General features: G+C 43.9%; 1 protein-coding gene across 2 annotated transcripts in view; it reads right to left on the reverse strand.

The window, feature by feature from the left end:
- Positions 1-16,463, reverse strand: part of NAPB (NSF attachment protein beta) — a 34,669-nt gene extending 18,206 nt beyond the window's left edge. The window contains exons 1-2 of one of the 2 annotated variants that reach the window (XM_039529759.1): positions 16,318-16,377; positions 481-560 (exon numbers count right to left, since the gene is read on the reverse strand). In XM_039529759.1, the coding sequence (XP_039385693.1) occupies positions 481-483 (3 nt within the window). In that variant the 5' untranslated portion in view covers positions 484-560; positions 16,318-16,377. Of the gene's footprint in view, positions 1-480; positions 561-16,317 lie in introns of both variants that reach the window. The other variant, XM_039529758.1, reaches the window with a different exon arrangement.
- Positions 16,464-19,581: the final 3,118 nt, after the last annotated feature.

Here is a 19,581-nt window from a genome sequence, read left to right on the forward strand (position 1 = left end):
TTTCCGTTCTTAAATTTTTGCTAATTTTGCTGGTTCTGGGTAACTTATGACATTTCTCCCTCCCCACCCAAAATATGCAAGATAAAAAGCACGAGTGGAAGTGTAAAACATAAAGGTTGCCCCCTCGCTCTCCCTGATACACAGATTTTCCCCTACCAAGGCTTTAATGTGTTTTCTTGCATGTAGAATCACAGAACCATAGGGTTAGAAGAGACCACAAGGGTTATCTAGTCTAACCCCCAGTCAAGACGCAGGATTTGTAGCATCTAAATCATCCAAGACAGATGGTGATCCAGCCTCCTTTTGAAAACCTCTGTGAAGGAGCTTTCACAACCTCCTGAGGCGTCTCTTCCATTGTCCTACTGTTCTTACAGTTAGGAATGTATCTGTATAGTTGGTGTATGGGCTTTATCTCCAAGATGAATCTCAAGCTTTAAGCCTTTCCTACAATTAACCTTATAAATTAAACAAGCTACTCACCATTCCAGTTTTTGGCGATCTTGAACAAGTTTGCAGCCCTGGTGTACATTTCACAGGCTTCTTCTACCTTTGAATTTCCTCTAGAGAAATAAAGAAAGTGCAAGTCACTCAATTACTATTTGCACTGCAAAGAAATATAGTTATTTGGGGGTGGGCTAAAACCCAAGAAGAGAGTTTTGAATTTTGTGTTCTCGTTTGTTCTGGTGACTTGGTCCTTCCAAACTTTGTTGCATAAATGGGCAGCTCATCCCATCGGTTATAGCAGAGTCTGGTCAGATCCATGTTTTGTTCATTTAATTGCCACTGTGTTAGGGTTTTGGGAAGTCTGTTCCCCTGTTGTGTCATGCAAAGTTCCAACCCCTATAAAATGTACCATTTCCAACACAAGTACTCAAGTGTAAGAGCTTCAGATTTTCCTTCCTCAAGGACTGGTGTGAATAAAAACTGGATTGCTAGGATGTTCCCAGCAAGGGAACACAAAACAGTACCAGAAAGCTCCAAAACAGGCCCAGGTTCTCAGAAAGTACTTAGGCACCTAACTCCCATTCCTGGGCCTTAGTCTCCTTAAATTCAAGCAAATGCTTGCAGATATTTTTCATCACCAACACTGGCCTAGATGGAATCAACAACAACATACTGGAAGTTTTCACTCCAAAGAGAAAACAGCATGAGGTCAGAGTCACGACTGTTTATCAATCTTGTTTATCAACAATATACAGTAAAACCTCAGAGTTACGAACAACTTGGGAAAGGACGTTGGTTGTAACTCTGAACAAAACGTACTGGTGGTTCTTTCAAAAGTTTACACCCGAACATTGGCTTAATATAGTTTACACCCGAACATTGGCTTAATACAACTTTGAAACTTTACTATGCAGAAGAAAAATGCTGCTTTTTTTTTAGTAGTAGTTTACATTTAACACTGTACGGTATTTGCTTTTGAGGCGTCTGCTGCTGACTGATTACATACTTCCGGTTCCAAATGAGGTGTGTGGTTGACAGATCAATTCGTAACTCTGAGGTTCTACTGTACAAGGAATAAGGACAACAATTAAAAGCCACAGTGCTGGGACTGGTTGAAGAGGTGACCCTGGGCCCAGAGTGTGTGGCCAAGGCTGGAGGGGTTGCTGGACCCAGTCGTAAAGGCCTGGCTGGAGGCTGGAACCAGCAGCTGGTTCCTGCTGGAGTCTCGCACTGGAAGTGCTGCTGTGTTAGGAACACAGGGGAAGCTGTGCTGTTTGTAGCTGTACTGAACACCACTGCCAGAGGAGCTGAGGTAGCCAAGTGGATGCTTTTGTCCACGGGGGAGAGAGAGACTATCCTTGGAACAGAAGCAACAAAATTTCCTCTCTAAGCAGGACTGGGGAGAAACTGAACAGAGGAAGCATCTTCTGGCTTTAACCTTCCTTTCGGGCTGTCTGCCATCTTGAGGCCTTGGACAGGAAGGGAGCTGCCACACGTGGTGAACCCAGACACCCTTGAAAGGCCTGAAGTTTCCAAGATAAAGGCCTTAAAACAAGGGACAAGGGAAAAGATAAAAGAATTTTGGTGTAAACCCCCAAAATCTAAAGATTTGCCTATGCTCTGTAATTCAGGACAGCAGGGAGTCTTGAGAACAATGGCCAGATTCTCCAGGGCCTTACATCCTGGGTAGTCATTGACACCAGCACAAGAAGCATGGCATGTGCGGGTAGGGTGACCAGATGTCCGGATTTTATAGGGACAGTCCCGATTTTGGGGTCTTTTTCTTATATAGGCTCCTATTACCCCCGATTCCCATCCTGAGTTTTCACATTTGCTGTCTGGTCACCCTATGTGCGGGGCAGAGGAGGGACAACATCAGATCAAAATATTTAATACCTACTTTGCCCAGGTGAAAGTGACTACCTAACTGGCAAGGTTGGGAAGATTCACAGGCTGAAACTGGCATGAGGCAAACTAACCAGGGTTTTCCTATGAGAGGGGAAATAAATCTCATCTGGTCAGGGGCGCTGGAACAATTTTTATAATGGGGGTGCTGAGAGCCATTGAACCAAACTATAAGCCCTGTATATAATGGAAACCACTTTAAGGCAGGGGGTGCTGCAGAACCCCCCACACCCCTAGTTCCAGCACCAAGGCATCTGGTCCTGCTTCATGGTACTATAGAGTAGATGAAAACCCATTTCTGAAAAGGCAAGTCAAGATGTGTTCTTCTTGCACCCTTACCTGAAAAATTTGTGCAGCCTTGAGCAAGCCATTTAATCTAGTCTGCCCCGCCATTCCCTGATCTGTAAAAACTGAATAATGCTTTCCTACCCCACAGGGGAGTTGTGAGAATAAAATCCAGATACGATAACGATAAAGACCACAAAAGCTGTAGAGAGAGAGTCTGCACTATAATGATCAGAGGACACTTAAATGGAGTAATTTTGATGTCCATTCACTGAAAATCTTAAGACACTAATAAATAGAAAATGCAACAGCCTACCTTTGCAAGATGCCAGAATCTCAAAGAGTATTGCGTGCCTAAGGGATTTAATATTAGGACATTCACACCCTTTCGTAAAGAAGCGGCTACGGTTACTTGTCTGCATACAGTGCAATTTATCTGCTCTCCCGCTGTAAAGTCCTAGGTGAATGACTGGCTAGGGAGCTGCAGGACTGTAATTTAGGGAATAGCTACAGTGCAGCTGGGAGCGAGCCCCCCCAGACCAGGCAGACAGATTTGGAATAGTGGGGCTCGAGCTAGCACACTAACAAAGTCATAGAATGGCTGTTGCAGCTCAGGGTCTCGAGCCCAGCCGAGCCCTCCAGCTTGAGAGCCCGAACTCCAGCTCTCAGCCACAACATCCACACTGCTATTTTTAGGCATGCTAACTCGAGCCCTGCAAATGCAAGTCTGTCTACCCGGGCTGGGCAGACACAACTTTAGTGGCCTTTCCGAGGATGATCCTGCAGGCTGATGAGCACTGCAGGAGGCACAAAAAAACCAGAAGTGTTAACCTCCAGCACTCACCATCAGCACCTGTGGAGAAAGGCTGCTTTCAGTATGCCTTGCACTGCATGCAGCCCAGCTGACTGGAAGAAGAGAGGGAGTAGGTGTGATGGGATAGGGATTGGGGGGGTGGGAAGGAAAGTCAGAGGTAAAGCCAGGATTCGGCATTTAAAGCATAATCCAGTGACTGCAAATGTTCTTGTCGGCTCACCAGACTGCAGATACCCCTCCACCCCCGCCTACTTTCTCTTACTGGAGTGATTAACAAAGCGCTCTGATCAGCAGCACTATCTACAGCTCAGCACTGCTCTCTCACAACCTTCTTCTATATCCTTATAAGCTGGGGTGGGCAAACTTTTTGGCCCGAGGGCTACATTGGGGTTGCAAAACCGCATGGAGGGCCGGGTAGGGAAGGCTGTGCCTCCCCAAACAGCCTGGCCCCCACCCCCTCCCACTTCCCATCCTCAGACTGCCCCCCCTCAGAACCCCCGACCCATCCAACTGCCCCCACTCCTTGTCCCCTAACCGTCCCCTCCCGGGAACCCCCCCACCCAACCGCCCCCAGGATCCCACCCCGTATCCAACCCCCCTGCTCTCAGTCCCCTGACTGCTCTGACCCCTATCCACACCCCCGCCCTTTGACAGGCCCCAGGACCCCATGCCTATCCCGCTGTTCCCCATCCCCTGACACCTATCCACACCCCGCCCGACAGCCCCTGGGACTCCCACATTTATCCAATGCCCCACTCCCCATCCCCCGACCCCCCCCAGAATCTCCAACCAATCCAAGCCCCCCCGCTCCCTGTCCCCTGACTGCCCCCTGGTACCTCCTGCCCCTTATCCAACCCCCCAGCCCCGGCCCACTTAGCAGGCCGCTCAGAACAGCATGTCTTGCAGCTGCGCCGCCTGGCCAGAGCCAGACACACTGCCGTTCTACTCGGCAGGAGCGCGCAACCCCGCTGCCCAGAGTGCTGCCCACGCAGTGGCGTGGCGGCAGGGGAGGGGGGACAGCGGGGGCTAGCCTCCCCGGCCGAGAGCTCAAGGCCAGGCAGGACGGTCCCACGGGCCAGATGTGGCCCACCTCTGTTATAAGCACTATAGTTACAAAGAGTTTCCCAAAGCCTCCAAGAACTGCTACAGCCTCATTTAGAATCATGTTTTATAACTGACTGGTCATGGTCACTACATTTTATAGAGAATCTTGTCAGACATGTTGTATGGATAATTCTAGTCTTTTTCTCAGTGTGTTGAGGACATTCGCCTGTTCTAACTTTGGGTGTGTGTGGGGAATAGGAGGGAAAGAAAAAAATCCCAAACAGAAGAGGAAGTTCTGCACCTGCACTGAAATATAAACTCTAAAAGTGAAACTCAGTCTAACTTCCACTCAAATTGGCAACTGTGAAATGCACAAGATACTCCCCAAGGAAAGAATCCAAGCAAGCCAGACAAAGGACTAATGGACGTTCCAAACTGTGGAATCAATGTTCTAATAGCGTTTATCACAGTAAGTGTTTTATGCCGTGAAGCTTGCTAATTATTAATGCAGATCTGGTTCTGAAACCTACACGCAGCTATCTGACACTGAATGCTTAAAATGCCCATATAACCTGGTCTCCTGTGAACTCAAAAATTAAGAGTAAGCAAATAGAAAATAAAGACAAGTCTGAAGTACACTTCACTGGTTTAGCTATTGTAGCACAAGCTATAATTAAATCAAGTGTTAGTTTTTCCAGTATCATTACGCCAATTGTTTTCAATATTATCTTTTACTTTGCTAACACTAAAGGCCAGCCCCGTCGAACACCAATGTGAGCTTTGTGTAAAGACTGGAAGTAGATTATGATTCTCTAAATTCTGAGGACAATTTAAGGGACATTGGTTTACTTTAGAGGACTGCGAGCCAAGACTTCAGGCCCCAAATTAAGCTTCAGCGGGGCAACTCACATGCTTAAAGCTAGGGATGGTCTTATGTACCTTGTGGAATTGTGACCTCTATCTGCAGCTATGCCATTGACTCGGTGTCAGCTCCTGGATGAAGTCACGCAAGTGACTTTGTCTCAGTTTACCCATTTGTAAAATGCATATGATACTTAAGTAAGTTGGGTATGAAGGCACTGGAAAGTTAAATTATTTGGTGTTCAAAAAGCACTCTGAGACCCTTAGATGAGGAAAACGTACACATGCTTACCCTTAAGAAAAATATCTTCAAGGTGGCCCCCTGGATCTCCATGCATTCCCTCACAAGATACTTCAGAAATTATGTGCAAGCCTCTCCGGGCACTGTTTCAGGAGAATAACTTTGCAAGCTACAGTGACTTAGTAAATCAGGAAGTAGCCTATATGTATAACCATGTCAATCTCAGTTATATGTTGGACTAAATCGTTTTCACTCCCTACCTATCTACAGGACTTTACTATGCTGGAGAAAAGGAAAATTGTGTGTCTGAATTCTTCCCCCAAAGCTACAGGAAGGCTGAAGCCTCATTAGCAGATATGTGAACCTTACTATCTCAAAGAATAAAAGCTCTTTGTAAGTGCATACTATTATAAAACAGACATGTCCAACTAGTTAACAAACACTCAATTTCTGATAAGCCATATCTTTGGCATTCCCTTTTCTACTTCATGATTAGTTTGTGGTATTTTTATTACAATGGCAGCATCTAAACATGAACTGTCATCTCTGTGTAGACAAGACTGATATGTTGAAAAGGTTTAACAGAAAGAAACACAAAGGATCATATTCTTTTCTCAACTGCACCAGTGCAAATCCAGAAAACCTAAATATAGAGGTGGCTACCCATTCCCTCTATAATAAGTTCTGTGCAGTCAAATGGCGATTGTGTGAATACAACGTATGTGAATCCGGAATAAAGAAAATAATTTGGACCAAAATGTCGATTCCTGGGGAACATTTCCTATTTAATATGAGCCACATTCTTCCTTAACTCAATGGGGTTGTAGGAGAGAAGTGATGGAAAAAAATTAGCCTTGCTTGGACAAATACCTGTACGCATTGAGCAACACAAGCAGAAAGACACAGCAAAATAACTACCAAAACTAAAAAAAAAAAATTAAACCATTTAAGTTTCTAAGTGACAACACTGTAATTACCTACTACATTATTTATGAAACTTAAGCACTTAAACACAAGGAAATGAATACAGATATCATCATTCTTACACGGCCCACATAATACAAACATGCATATTATTCTCATCAAGCATAAATAATGCATATTTCATCACAATATTGACTCTGACTCATGGACTTTTTTAATCTTAATTTCTGTATCTCAATATTTTCTTTTAAGGGATATTATCAAATGAAAATAATCATCAGTAAATCCATTTTTTTAACTGGAAGTATAAGTTTTATGTAAAATATATAGAACTGTGCTTTTTAAAGAATAACTGTTTAACAGAAAAAGAGTTTTACACAGATTTATGCTAACGATGTATAAATGTGTACATAGACGCCAGCTTACTCAGATCCCGGGGGGGTGCTCGACCCCCACTCTGCCCCAGGCCCTGCCCCCACTCCACCCCCACCCTGCCTCTTCCCGCCCCCACTTTGCCCCAGGCCCTGCCCCCACTCCACCCCTTCCCCCAAGCCTCAACCCCGCCCCTTCCCAGCCCCAACCCACCTCTTTCCGCCTCCTCCCCTTGCCTCTTCCTGCCCCCGCTCCTCCCCCTCCCCCCCAGTGCCCCCTGCATGCTGTGGAACAGCCGACTGTGGCAGGCAGGAGGCTCTTGGAGGGAGGGGAAGAGCCAAGTGGCAGGGCTGCGGGCAGACAGGAGGTGCTGGGGGAGGTGCTGCCAGTGGGTGCTGAGCACCCACTATTTTTTCCCCATGGGTGCTCCAGCCCTGGGGCACCCATGGAGTCGACACCTCTATATGTGTAGCAAGCTGTGTCATCTTCACTAGTACAGGACTGTAACTATGGCTACATCTACACTTGGAACTGGAGGTGTGGTTCCGAGCTCGAGTAGACACACTCACACTAGCACACCATAAATAGTACTGTAGCTGCAGTAGCACAGGCAGCAGCAAATGGTAGCCCAGACTAGCTGCTGCGATTACACACCCGCGCAGACTCCACGGGCATGTAATCGGGGGCAGCTAGGCCAGGCCATCACTCTCCATTGCCTGTGTTACAGTTACACTGTTGTTTTTGGCATGCTAGCTCAATGAGAAAATAGTTGATGAAAGGCAACCATCTTGAATGAAAATGTCACGCCACTAGTTAATACTAATTCCTATCTATACGCTTTGTTCACTCTGGCTAGATTCTCGATTTGAATAATACAAATATAAATTAGTGCTTTTATGGCCCCATAAGCTACTGTGGACTATTTTCCTCTTCATAAGCCTTAAATACACTGGGTTTAAAACTGCCATTGACTTCAGTGGGGCCAGGATTTCACCATGAAGTCTTTTGCTTCTTAAACACTTACTGGCAGACTTAGAACAACGCTTCCTCAGCTCTCGTCCCCTAGTGCCCCTACTCCACTTGCGCTACATTGATGACATCTTCATCATTCGGACCCATGGAAAAGAAGCCCTTGAGGAATTCCACCAGGATTTCAACAATTTCCATCCCACCATCAACCTCAGCCTGGACCAGTCCACACAAGAGATCCACTTCCTGGACACTACAGTGCTAATAAGTGATGGTCACATAAACATCACCCTATACCGGAAACCTACTGACCGCTATACTTACCTACATGCCCCCAGCTTTCACCCAGACCACATCACACAATCCACTGTCTACAGCAAAGCTCTAAGATACAACCACATTTGCTCCAATCCCTCAGACAGACAAACACCTACAAGATCTCTGTGAAGCATTCTTAAAACTACAATACCCACCTGCTGAAGTGAAGAAACAGACTGACAGAGCCAGAAGAATACCCAGAAATCACCTACTCCAGAACAGACCCAACAAAGAAAGTAACAGAACACCACTAGCCGTCACCTTCAGCCCCCAACTAAAACCTCTCCAGCACATAATCAAGGATCTATAACCTATCCTGAAGGACGATCCCTCACTCTCAGAGATCTTGGGAGACAGGCCAGTCCTCGCTTACAGACAGCACCCCCAACCTGAAGCAAATACTCACCAGCAACCACACAACAAAACACACTAACCCAGGAACCTAGCCTTGCAACAACGCCCGTTGCCAACTCTGTCCACATATCTATTCAAGAGACACCATCGTAGGACCTAATCACATCAGCCACACCATCAGAGGTTCGTTCACCTGCATATCTACCAGTGTGATATATGCCATCATGTGCCAGCAATGCCCCTCTGCCGTGAACACTGGCCAAACCGGACAGTCTCTACGCAAAAGAATAAATGGACACAAATCACATGTCAAAAATTATAACAGTCAAAAACCAGTTGGAGAACACTTCAACCTCCCTGGTCCCTCGATTACAGACCTAAAAGTCGAAATACTCCAACAAAAAAACTTCAAAAACAGACTCCAACGAGAGACTGCTGAAGTGGAATTAATTTGCAAACCGGACATCATTAAATTAGGCTTGAACAAAGATTGGGAGTGGATGGGTCATCATTACACAAAATAAAACTATTTCCTCATGCTAATATTTTCCCCTACTGTTACTCACACCTTCTTGTCAACTGTTGAAAATGGGCCATCCTGATTATCACTACAAAAGTTTTTTTTCCTCCTGCTGATAATAGCCTTAATTGATTAGTTTTGTTATAACTGGTATGGCAACAACCATTTTTTCATGTTCTCTGCGTATACATCTTCCTACTGTATTTTCCACTCCATGCATCCGATGAAGTGGGTTTTAGCCCACGAAAGCTTATGCCCAAATAAATGTATTAGTCTCTAAGGTGCCACAAGTACTCCTCCTTCTTTTTTCTGATACAGACTAACACGGCTACCACTCTGAAACCTGTAGAAGGATTAAAAGTGAAAATTAAACAATACGTAAAGCGGTTGTGGTTCACTAGAGACACGTAGTGAAGCAAGACCCAGGGAAAAGGGTTGAAGGCTAAAATATTTACACAGCTCAGAGAAGACAGTCATTAAGATTTTTCTTATGACTAGTAGTGCTCTTCAGAAAGGCCTTTGTTTAACTGTCACCAGTGACATGCGGCCAAAGGAATGAGTTCAGACCCTGCAACTGAATCCACACACAGACCCTTAACCCCATAAGGATCCAATTACAGGACTGGGGCTCCAGTCAACTGGAAAAGAAGATTTCTCAACACAATTCGTATCTTGAATAAATAAGACCCTCTTATATTATCTCTTGCTGAAATAAATCGACCCTTTCACAGAATAAGGCTTCATACAAAAAATGTTGCTATTTTGACAGTCTGTTCTTGGTACGTAAAAATATTTTCCAGACTCTGGGACTGATCCAAACCTTATTGAACTCAACGCCCTCCACCCCACCGCACCGCACCCCGCCAGCTTCAATGGGCTTTGGATCAGGCCCTACGGTTTAGTTTTGAGAAAAGACAATTGAAGGGGGAGCTGATACAGCTTCCAATATGTTAAGGGCTATTATAAAGAGGATGGTGATCAGTTGTTCACGCCACGTCCACTGAAGGTAGGACAAGAAGTAATGTGCTTAATCTAAAGCATGGGAGCTTTAGATCAGATATGAGGAAAAACTTTCTAACTATGCGGGCTGTTATGTTTTGGAATAGGCTTCCAAGGAAGGCTGTGGAATCCCCATCACTGGAGATTTTTAAGACCGGGCTGAACAGACATCTGTCAGAGACGGTTCAGGACTAGGTTTACGTGATCCTACCTCAGCGCAAAGGGCTGTGCTTGATGACTTCTCAATGTCCCTTCCAGCTCTACACTTCTAGGATTCTCTTACTTATACACGTAGTTCCAATTACCTTTAACAGGCCTACTTGTGTGCATAAGGGAAGGCAGGATCAGGCCCTAAAAAGGCAATTGCACTGTAGAAAGAATGTTGCTCCACAAAGATTTCCAATTTTCCTTTAACTTTTATTTTTTAGAAACCCTCTCTTGCAGTTTATAAATAACTGAAATGTAATAACATTTGGGGCGGCAGGGAGCAGAGTGAGAGGAAAGGAGGAAGAAAGGACAGAAAAACAGGGATATTGCTGCAGACAGTATAAGGGACAGGTAAATGCCTTCTCTTCAAGGAGCACAAAAGTGAAACAAACAAACAAAAAAAAACACCTTACTTGCTGATGCACACAGTATACAGAGTCATTTAAAAAAATTAAAATATAGACAAAGTTTTAAGCCAAGGTATGTCGTAAGATCAACAAGCACAGATTCAACAAGGCCAGAAGGGATCAATGTGATCATCTAGTCTGGCCTCCTGTATAACACAGAACATAGAACTTCCCCAGAATAATTCCTAGAGCAGATCTTTTAGAAAAAAAATCCAGTCTCGATTTTAAAATTGTCCACGATAGAGAATCCACCATGACCCTTGCTCAGTTGTCCCAATGGTTAATTCCTCTCACTGGTAAAAATGTATGCCTTATTTCTAGTCTGACTTTGTCTAGTTTCAACTTCCCACCTTCGGATCATATTGTACCTTTCTCTGCTAGACTGAAGAGCCAATGTCAAATATCTGTTCCCCATATAGGTATTTATAGACTATGACCAAGTCATCCCTTCACCTTCTTAAAATAAAGAGATTGAGCTCCTTAAGTCAATCACTATAAGGCAGGTTTTCTAATCTTTTAATCATTCTCGTGGCTCTTCTCTGACTCCTCTCCAATTTATCACCTTCCTACTGGAATTGTGGTCACCAGAACTGGACACAGTATTCCAGCAGCAGTCACATCAGAGCCAAATGCAGAGGCAAAATAACTTCTTTACTCCAGTCAAGATTTGCCGTTTGTGCATCAAATGATCACATTAGCCCTTTTGGCCACAGCATTGCACCGGGAGCTCGTGGTCAGCAGTTTATCCACTATGATCCCCAAAATCTTTTTCAGAATCACCGCTTCCAAGGATTACTCTGAGCAGATTTCTGCACCAAAATTGTTTTAAAAATTCTGCAAAAATCTGCTGTTTTGTCAAAATAAACAATATAATCACAACAGTTTCAATTATTTTGGTAATTTATTTCAAAATATCTGTCAGCAAATATGTCTGTAACATTACAGACAACAAAAAAGATTCAGGAACTGTTTTTTGACAAATAGATTCCTTACTAGGCAAATTAATATAGAACTCTGAGTAATAATTCATTTAAACTATGATACAGAAAAGCATTTTCTGAACCCCTTCAGAAGAAGTTACAAACGTTTGGTGGAGTCAGGAGTAATGGAGGTTCTAAGGGAGAGGGAACTAATTGCTAGGAAGAAGCCTGGGTATGAACCTGAAGGGTTGTTAGGAGTAGGTGGAAAAAGTGTAGAACAGGTTTTTTGTGTGGGTGGGGAAGGATTGTTAGGGAACCTCCCCCACGCAGACCCATTCATTCAGGAATATCTACCCCTGTCCCCATTTGTCCCTGCACCCTCATGTGTCCCTCCTTCCCCACTCATATAACCACTCCCCCCATCCTCATGTGGCCCCACACCCCCACTCAGCCACCCCCATGTGGCCCTGCATCCCCTTCTCCTGTCCCCATGTGGCCCTGCACCCTGTCAGGCAGCCTCCTCCCCCATCCCCATGTGCCTCTGCACCTCCTCCCCCCTCCCTATGTGTCTCTGTGCTCCCACTCAGCCACCCTCTTCCATCATGTGACCCTGCACCCTCTCCCGTCATATCTCCCAGCACCCCCTCTCCCATCCCAATGTGGCCCTGTGCCTCCACTCCCATTCAGCCCTTGCCCATCTGTCCTCCCCACTAGCCCTTATGAACCCCAATCTGTGACCCCCTAGCAGCTCCATGTGCCCCACGCTGTCTGTCTTTCCATATCCTCTGTCTCCTGACCTGGCCCCACCCACGCTGTGAAGAAGGTAGCCTCAGCTGGGGCTTGCCCTGGAGCCTCTGCTCTGTTCTAGTGCCACAGCAGTCCCTGGTGGCCAAAAAGCATAACTGTAGCAACTTTCCCACAGAAGTTATTTTCTGCGGGGGGGGAAAATTATGTGCGGCACATTAATTATGCGCACACGTGGTGCAGAATTCCCCCAGGAATAAAAGCTAGAATCCCCATCCTCTGTGTATGTCTTTGTTCCTAGATGTATACATTTACATGTAGCTGTATTCAAATGCATATTGTTTGCTTGCACCCAGTTTAGCAGGTAACCCAGATTGCTCTGTATCAGGGACCTGTCCCCTTCACTATTTACCACTCCCCCAATTTGTGTGTCACCTGCAAACTTTATCAATGATGATGTTATGTTTTCTTCTAGGTCATTGATTAAAAAGTTAAATAGCATAAGGCCAAGTACCGATCCCTGCGGGACGCTCCTAGAAACTGACCCATTCAATGATTCCCCACTTATAATTAAATTTTGAGATTTATCAGTTAGCCAGCATTTAATCTCTTTAATGTGTGCCATGTTAATTTTATATCATTCTAGTTTATTTTTTAATCAAAATGTCATTTGGTATCAAGTCAAACACCTTACAGAAGTCTAAGTACATTACATCAACACTATTACATTTATTAACCAAATTTTTAATCTCATCAAAAAACATATCAAGTTAGAATGACAGGATCTATTTTTCATACATCAGCGTCTATTGGCATTAATTATATCACCTTTATTTAATTTTGTATTAGTTGAATCCCATATCAGTCACTCTATTATCTTCCCCAGCATCGGTGTCAGACTAATAGGCCTATAATTACCTGTCATCCCACTCACCCTTTTTAAACATCAGCGCAATATTAGCTTTCTATCAGTCTTGTAGAACTTCCTTAGTGTTCCAAGACATATTGAAAAACCAACATTAATGGTCCAGCAAGCTCTTTTAAAACTCCTGGATGCAAGTTATCTGGATCTGCTGATTTTAAAATGTCGGAGTTTAGTAGTTGCTGTTTAACACCCTCCGGAGATACTAGAGGAATGGAAAGAGGGTTATCAACATCATATGATATGACTTCATTATTTGTTTTACTCCCCAAATATAGAACAGAAATATTTATTGAACACTTTTACCATTTCTGCTTTATTATTTATATTTCTACCATTTCCAACTAGTAATGGACCAATACCACTGTTAGGATTTGGTTTGTTCGTAACAGACTTAAAAAAACCTCCTCCTTGTTGTCCTTAACTCTGATGCCACAGATTTCTTCTTGAATTCCTTTGTTTCCTTTACCAATTTTCTACAATTCCTAGATTCAGATTTATATTATCATCATCAACTTCCCCTTTCTTCCATTTGCTATATACTGCAGCCTTCACTTACCCTCTAAACCAGATCAGTTTTTTAACCAATACAACTTTCTTCCTCAATTGTGGGTTTTGGGGCATCTAGTTAAGCGTTCTTGAACAATTCCCAATTACCATTCACATTTTTCGGATTAAATTCTTCCTCCCAGCTGATTTAGTCATAACTATTGTAAGCTTTGTGAGACTGGCCCTTTTAAAGCACCAAGTATATATGTAACTGGTAAGGACTTTACTCTGTTAGTCTGTAGACTGATGAAAAATAGACATACACAATATTTAAACTCCAAACCTTGAGTAAAATTCCTCACATGATATTTGCTTTATTGAGAAGCCAAATGAACAAATATTTAGGCCGTGTCTACCGTGTCTACATACAAGGTTTCAGTGTTTTAGCTGATTTAGTAAAATGGTGCAAACCCCTGTTTGGACATTCTTATTTTGGTTTAAGAGCTACTTATTTCAGTTTAGCTTCAACCCGTTCCTAACGGAATTAAGCGAAACCAAAATAAGCTCTTTTTGCACCAGGTTAATAAAAATCAGTATAGAAATCACACCTCAAGTTTAACCAGTGAAACTCTGCATATAAACTAGTCCTTACAACAGCAAGACTCAAGCTGTTGGAATCAATGTACATGTTAATTTTAAAGTAGGTTACTGCATTTGACTAATACAGCCCATAAAATAATTTATTAAAGCAACCAGGCAAAAAACTCACTAAAGGCCTTGCCTTGTACCATGATCTCAGACTAAACACATTAAGAGTTAAATCTTGCTCAGTGCAGAAGAAATTATATTTAATTTAGGGGATTAACATTCTATAAGGATATGCTAAAATGAAGCATTATTTTTGTTCCAACCTACTAGCAGGCCTTCCCCACTGCTCTCAGCAGAGAATATTTTTCCTCCATGAAAGAGAGAAATTAACTTTCAACTCCTTGTTTCTTAAATAACAGACTCATTTCATAACATTAAAGAAACCTCCATCACAGCAGTAGCAGCAATGTGGCTCCAATCCCTTTAGCCTTCTGTAGGAGGGATACCAGAATCATACATTTGAACTAATAGCCTAATAGGATTAGATACATGCTAGGTAATTAACTGATCTTCTGATCAATATTGTTTACAAACCTTGCCAACCTTTATTCTAGAAACAGGACAATTTCAGCATCAGATTATGTCTCTCCAGAAAGGAGAGAGATTAGGAAACTGACAGACACACATAAAATATCTTTAAAGTACTGGCTAAAAGGCAGGAGTTATTATTATGAACATAATGATGCATTAGCTGCTGTGTGGCAGATTAGATGATGATATTAGAAGGGCAGAAGAGGAGAAATCATCATTCTCCATTGTAAAGCCCCAATAACGCAGAGCAGCCGGCTCCACTGCCACTAGAGGATTATCAAAAGCGAGTCTCCTCATTGTACAGAAACCTGGATTACGGGCTAAAAATGCTACTTCCTTCAGAAGCAACTAATCACTATGGTGGTTTCTTACATAAATGATGTCTGTTAAGCAACAACTTGGACAGAAAGAGAAAGAGGGGTAAATGCAGGATGTTTCCCCACAACCCCATTTCACCCATCAAAAGCTTTAATCACTGCAGAGTGCTCAGTGATCCGATTCCATGCCCGGCTTTGACACATACTGTCATCATTTACAGAGCACTGGAACTTTTGCATCCGTACAAGGCATAACAACATACAGGCAATGAGGGAAAATTATACAGATACAGCCAGGGAACAAGGAACTAAAGGCAACGTTTTGTTCTCCTCCCCGCCCCCTCCTAGCAGCAACACAACAGAGAGAAGGAAGCTTTTCCCTGATGGCAGGCCTGGGAGGGAAGTTAGAGGGATTTTCCTGTGTACCATCTGCGTAAGAACACCATGGGCATCCTTATGTTATAGATCAATACCTCTAGGGTGGTACGAATACAGCCGACTGTGAATTACCAGGTGCACCCAGGAACAGGGCGCAATTGGAGAGGCACCGCTAGGGTGGTACGAATACAGCCGACTGTGAATTACCAGGTGCACCCAGGAACAGGACACAATTGGAGAGGCACCGCTAGGGTGGTATGAATACAGCCGACTGTGAATTACCAGGGTGCACCCAGGAACAGGGCACAACTGGAGAGGCACCGCTAGGGTGGCAGGAATACAGCCGACTGTGAATTACCAGGGTGCACCCAGGAACAGGGTACAATTGGAGAGGCACCTCTAGGGTGGTACGAATACAGCCGACTATGAATTATCAGGGTGCACCCAGGAACAGGGCACAACTGGAGAGGCACCGCTAGGGTGGCAGGAATACAGCCGACTGTGAATGAGGCGTGTGGGTGTGCACGTAAACATTGTACATCACACACACACACACGAGTCATATGCCTCTGTAATGTCTGTGCACGAACCAGCCGAGCCTAGGGATCACACCTGTCACCACACGGGCCTCCCACGCACCGCCCCCTCGGCTACACACGCAGGACAGAGAGCGACCCCCCCCCGCGCCCGCCGCCCCCGCTCACCCGAAGAGCCCCCTGAGGAAGGAGTGCGAGGACTTGACCCGCTTCTCGGCCTCGGCCATGAGCTGCACCGCCTCGCGCTCCTTGCCGCTGCTGTCCATGGCGCCGGCTCTGAGGGGATGCGCGGGCCCGGCCCTGCCCTGCCGTCGCCGCCGCCCGCCCCGCCCCGCCCGCCGGGGGAGAGCCGAGCCGAGCCGAGCGGTGTCGGGAGATGTAGTCGGGGGGTCGGGGGAGCGGCGGCTACGGGGGATGGGGTGTGTGTGTGTGTGTGTGTGAGAGAGAGAGATACTGTCATTGAGCATGTGACTGTGTGTGATGCTGTCAGTGTGTGACAGTGTGAGTACACGTGTAACAACGTGTGTGTATGACTGTGTGCATATGTGACGGTCTCTGTGTGATGGTGTTAGGGGGAAGGGTGTATAATCGTGTCAGCGTGTGATTGTCTCAGAGTGTGTGTGTGTGTGATTATGTCTGTGCGTAGTACTGCCAGTCTCTGTGTGTGTAACTGTGTCTGTGTGATGATGTCAGTGTGTGTGCACACACAATGGTGTCAGTGTGATTGTGGCGATGTGTGTGATTATGTCTGTGTGATACTGTCAGCATGTGTGAGCGCAAAGGTGTCCGTGTGTGCTGGTGTCAGTCAGTGTGTGCATGCACAATGGTTTTAGTGTGGCATGTGAGAGATGGTGTCAGGGTGTGATATTTAATATTATATTTATTATAATGTTTTGACACTATCAGAATGAAATGTTTTTATTTTATCAAAGTGAAACAATTTAACAATATTTAAACAAAGCTTTTCAGTGTTTCTGAATCAAAAAAATTTGGAATTTCCATTTTGTGGAAAATTTTGACATTTTGAACAAAAACAAACTTCAAAATGTCAGAATTTCCCATGGAACAGAAATTCCATTTTCCAACCAGATCTAGTTTTAGGCTTTTACCCTAGAATGTCCTATTGTCCTGCAATACATGCAATCAACACTTAGTAAAGTTATACAGTAAAGGTATTAAGACACATATCTATGGAAGAACATGGTTTTACACGAAAAATAAATTGGGATTAGCTGGCTGTACTGTATTTTTCCATAACCATTTTCAAATGTCTTCACATGTGAAACTAGCAATTTCACATTTGGAAGAGGGCTTTAACTTGCCTACTTTCTATAATTTATGATAATGCTAAATGCAACTGAATACACATCTCTAATGAATGAAATCATTCTGAAAGACATAGTTCAGATGGAAGTACACAGCAATACAAACATTGGCCCTAACTCTTAATTGTTGCATTAATGGTATGTCTGAACTGAAATTAGATACTAGTTGTTGGTCTGTTCCAGCTGACTTGAGCTCAAGGGATGCACGCTAAGGGGCTGTTTAATTACACTGTAAAGTTCCTGACTGCAGCCTTAGCTCTGGGACCTACCCACCTCTCAGGGTCCTAGAGTCGAGGGTCCAGCCTGAGCTCAGACATCCACATCGCAATTAAACAGCCCCTTAGCCCAAGCCTTGCAAGACCAAGTCACCTGGCATGGGTCAGTCGCAGGTTTTTAATTGCAGTATAGACATACTTTGTGTAGATGATGAGTAAAACATCATGCACAAGCACAAGGGGGCAGTATTCACAATATCTTCCATGAAACTGGAGGTTTATTATTTTGCTCAGCATGTAATGTACAGTAGATTAGTCATAAAGCAAGTTTACAGAGACAGCATCCCACAAGCATAAAGCAGAGACCTTGAAATCTAAACAGGGAAGAGAACAAAAAGTGCAGAAAACTCTGTTGGAGAAGCTGGACAACAGATGAGCAACTTCAGAGAGGGACAGAGCTTTTCAAGCTTACTGAGGCTTTCTGTGGAGTAAATCTTCCACTAAAATCCCTTGACAATGTAACCCTGAAGGAGTATTTAGAATGTGATCTGAAAAATGTTGGAATCATACCAAGTTCAAGACATCTACAGCAATTCTACTTGCCAACAGTAGTTGAAAATCATGTAAATTAAATTAAAGAAAAGCTGAAGACTTGTGATGGATGGAATATTTGAACTCCACTAGACTCATTCAGCTATGTCCTATAGCTGAAAAATTAGTTAAAATAAAATACTTTTTAATACAGCCACATACAAGTTCAGACATTTAAGTAAGGACAATAGATGTCATACCAACAGAATGAGGGTCTATATCCTGGAAAGAAGTGACTCTGAAAAGGATTTAGGGGTTATAGTGGACCACCAATGAAACATGAGCTCCCTGTCATGTATTTTTTGTATACAGTAGGTTACAGGGCTGCTACTAGCAGATCAGGCTTTTGTACAGATATGAACTGGCTGCAGAGCTTCCTTCTCAGAGAAATACACACCAGAAAGTTCAAAATAAGATCCTTGAATGTTCTGCCAGGTGTGGTTGAGGTTAGCTTAAATAAGATGTGTTTCACACAGTGCCAACTAATGGCTGAACTGCATAATACAGTTTAACATTCCATTACATCTCCCCTTTTAAGTTCTACATTCCTACCATATGCAAAATGTACACTGTCATGATATCTTTGAAGTTCAGTATGCATCAGTCTGTTAAGTGTCCCTGAATCATACTGGCTTTCTAATTACATGACCTGAACGCATAACAACTTGGGCATCTGGCTGTCGATTAGTTGCAATCACCGGCTGGGGTTGGTTTGGAATCTTTGAGTCTTCTTTTTGTTCTGCACCTGCCATCTGTAGAGTTTGCTCTGTAAATTGTTCCTTTTGAGGAACAAACTGTAGATGTTGACGGTTTCTGTTGAACTCTCCACTGTTGGTCTTGATCACACATGATTTGGGCAATTAATTTTTTTTTCTTTACAACAGCTGGACCTGTCCATCCTTTTTCTCCATCCAGCTTGACACAAACAAGGTCACCAGGTTCTAAACTTGACAGTTTTCTGAGTGTAGTCTGTTGCAAACGTGTTTGTAAGCTTTTTTGCCTTTTGATTTGCTCTGGCTACACTCTTCATGTCTGGCCACTTTGGATTTTTTTCTAAAGCCAGAGCAGCAGTCCTGAGTTGTCCTCCCATCAGGAGTTGTGCTGGATCACATCCAGTAGCTGCTATTGGTGTTGATCTGTAACTCAGATGAGCAAGGAATGGATCTTCCTGCTGCAGGATTTTCTTGGCTATCTGTACAACTCTCTCAACTTCTCCATTCACTTGTTGGTAATATGGGCTGCTGGTAATATGATCAAATTCATAGTTCATTCAGAATGATTTAAATTCTGCTGCAGTAACT

This window comes from Mauremys reevesii, linkage group 3 (assembly GCF_016161935.1).
Source record: "Mauremys reevesii isolate NIE-2019 linkage group 3, ASM1616193v1, whole genome shotgun sequence".
Lineage (NCBI taxonomy): Eukaryota > Metazoa > Chordata > Testudines > Geoemydidae > Mauremys > Mauremys reevesii.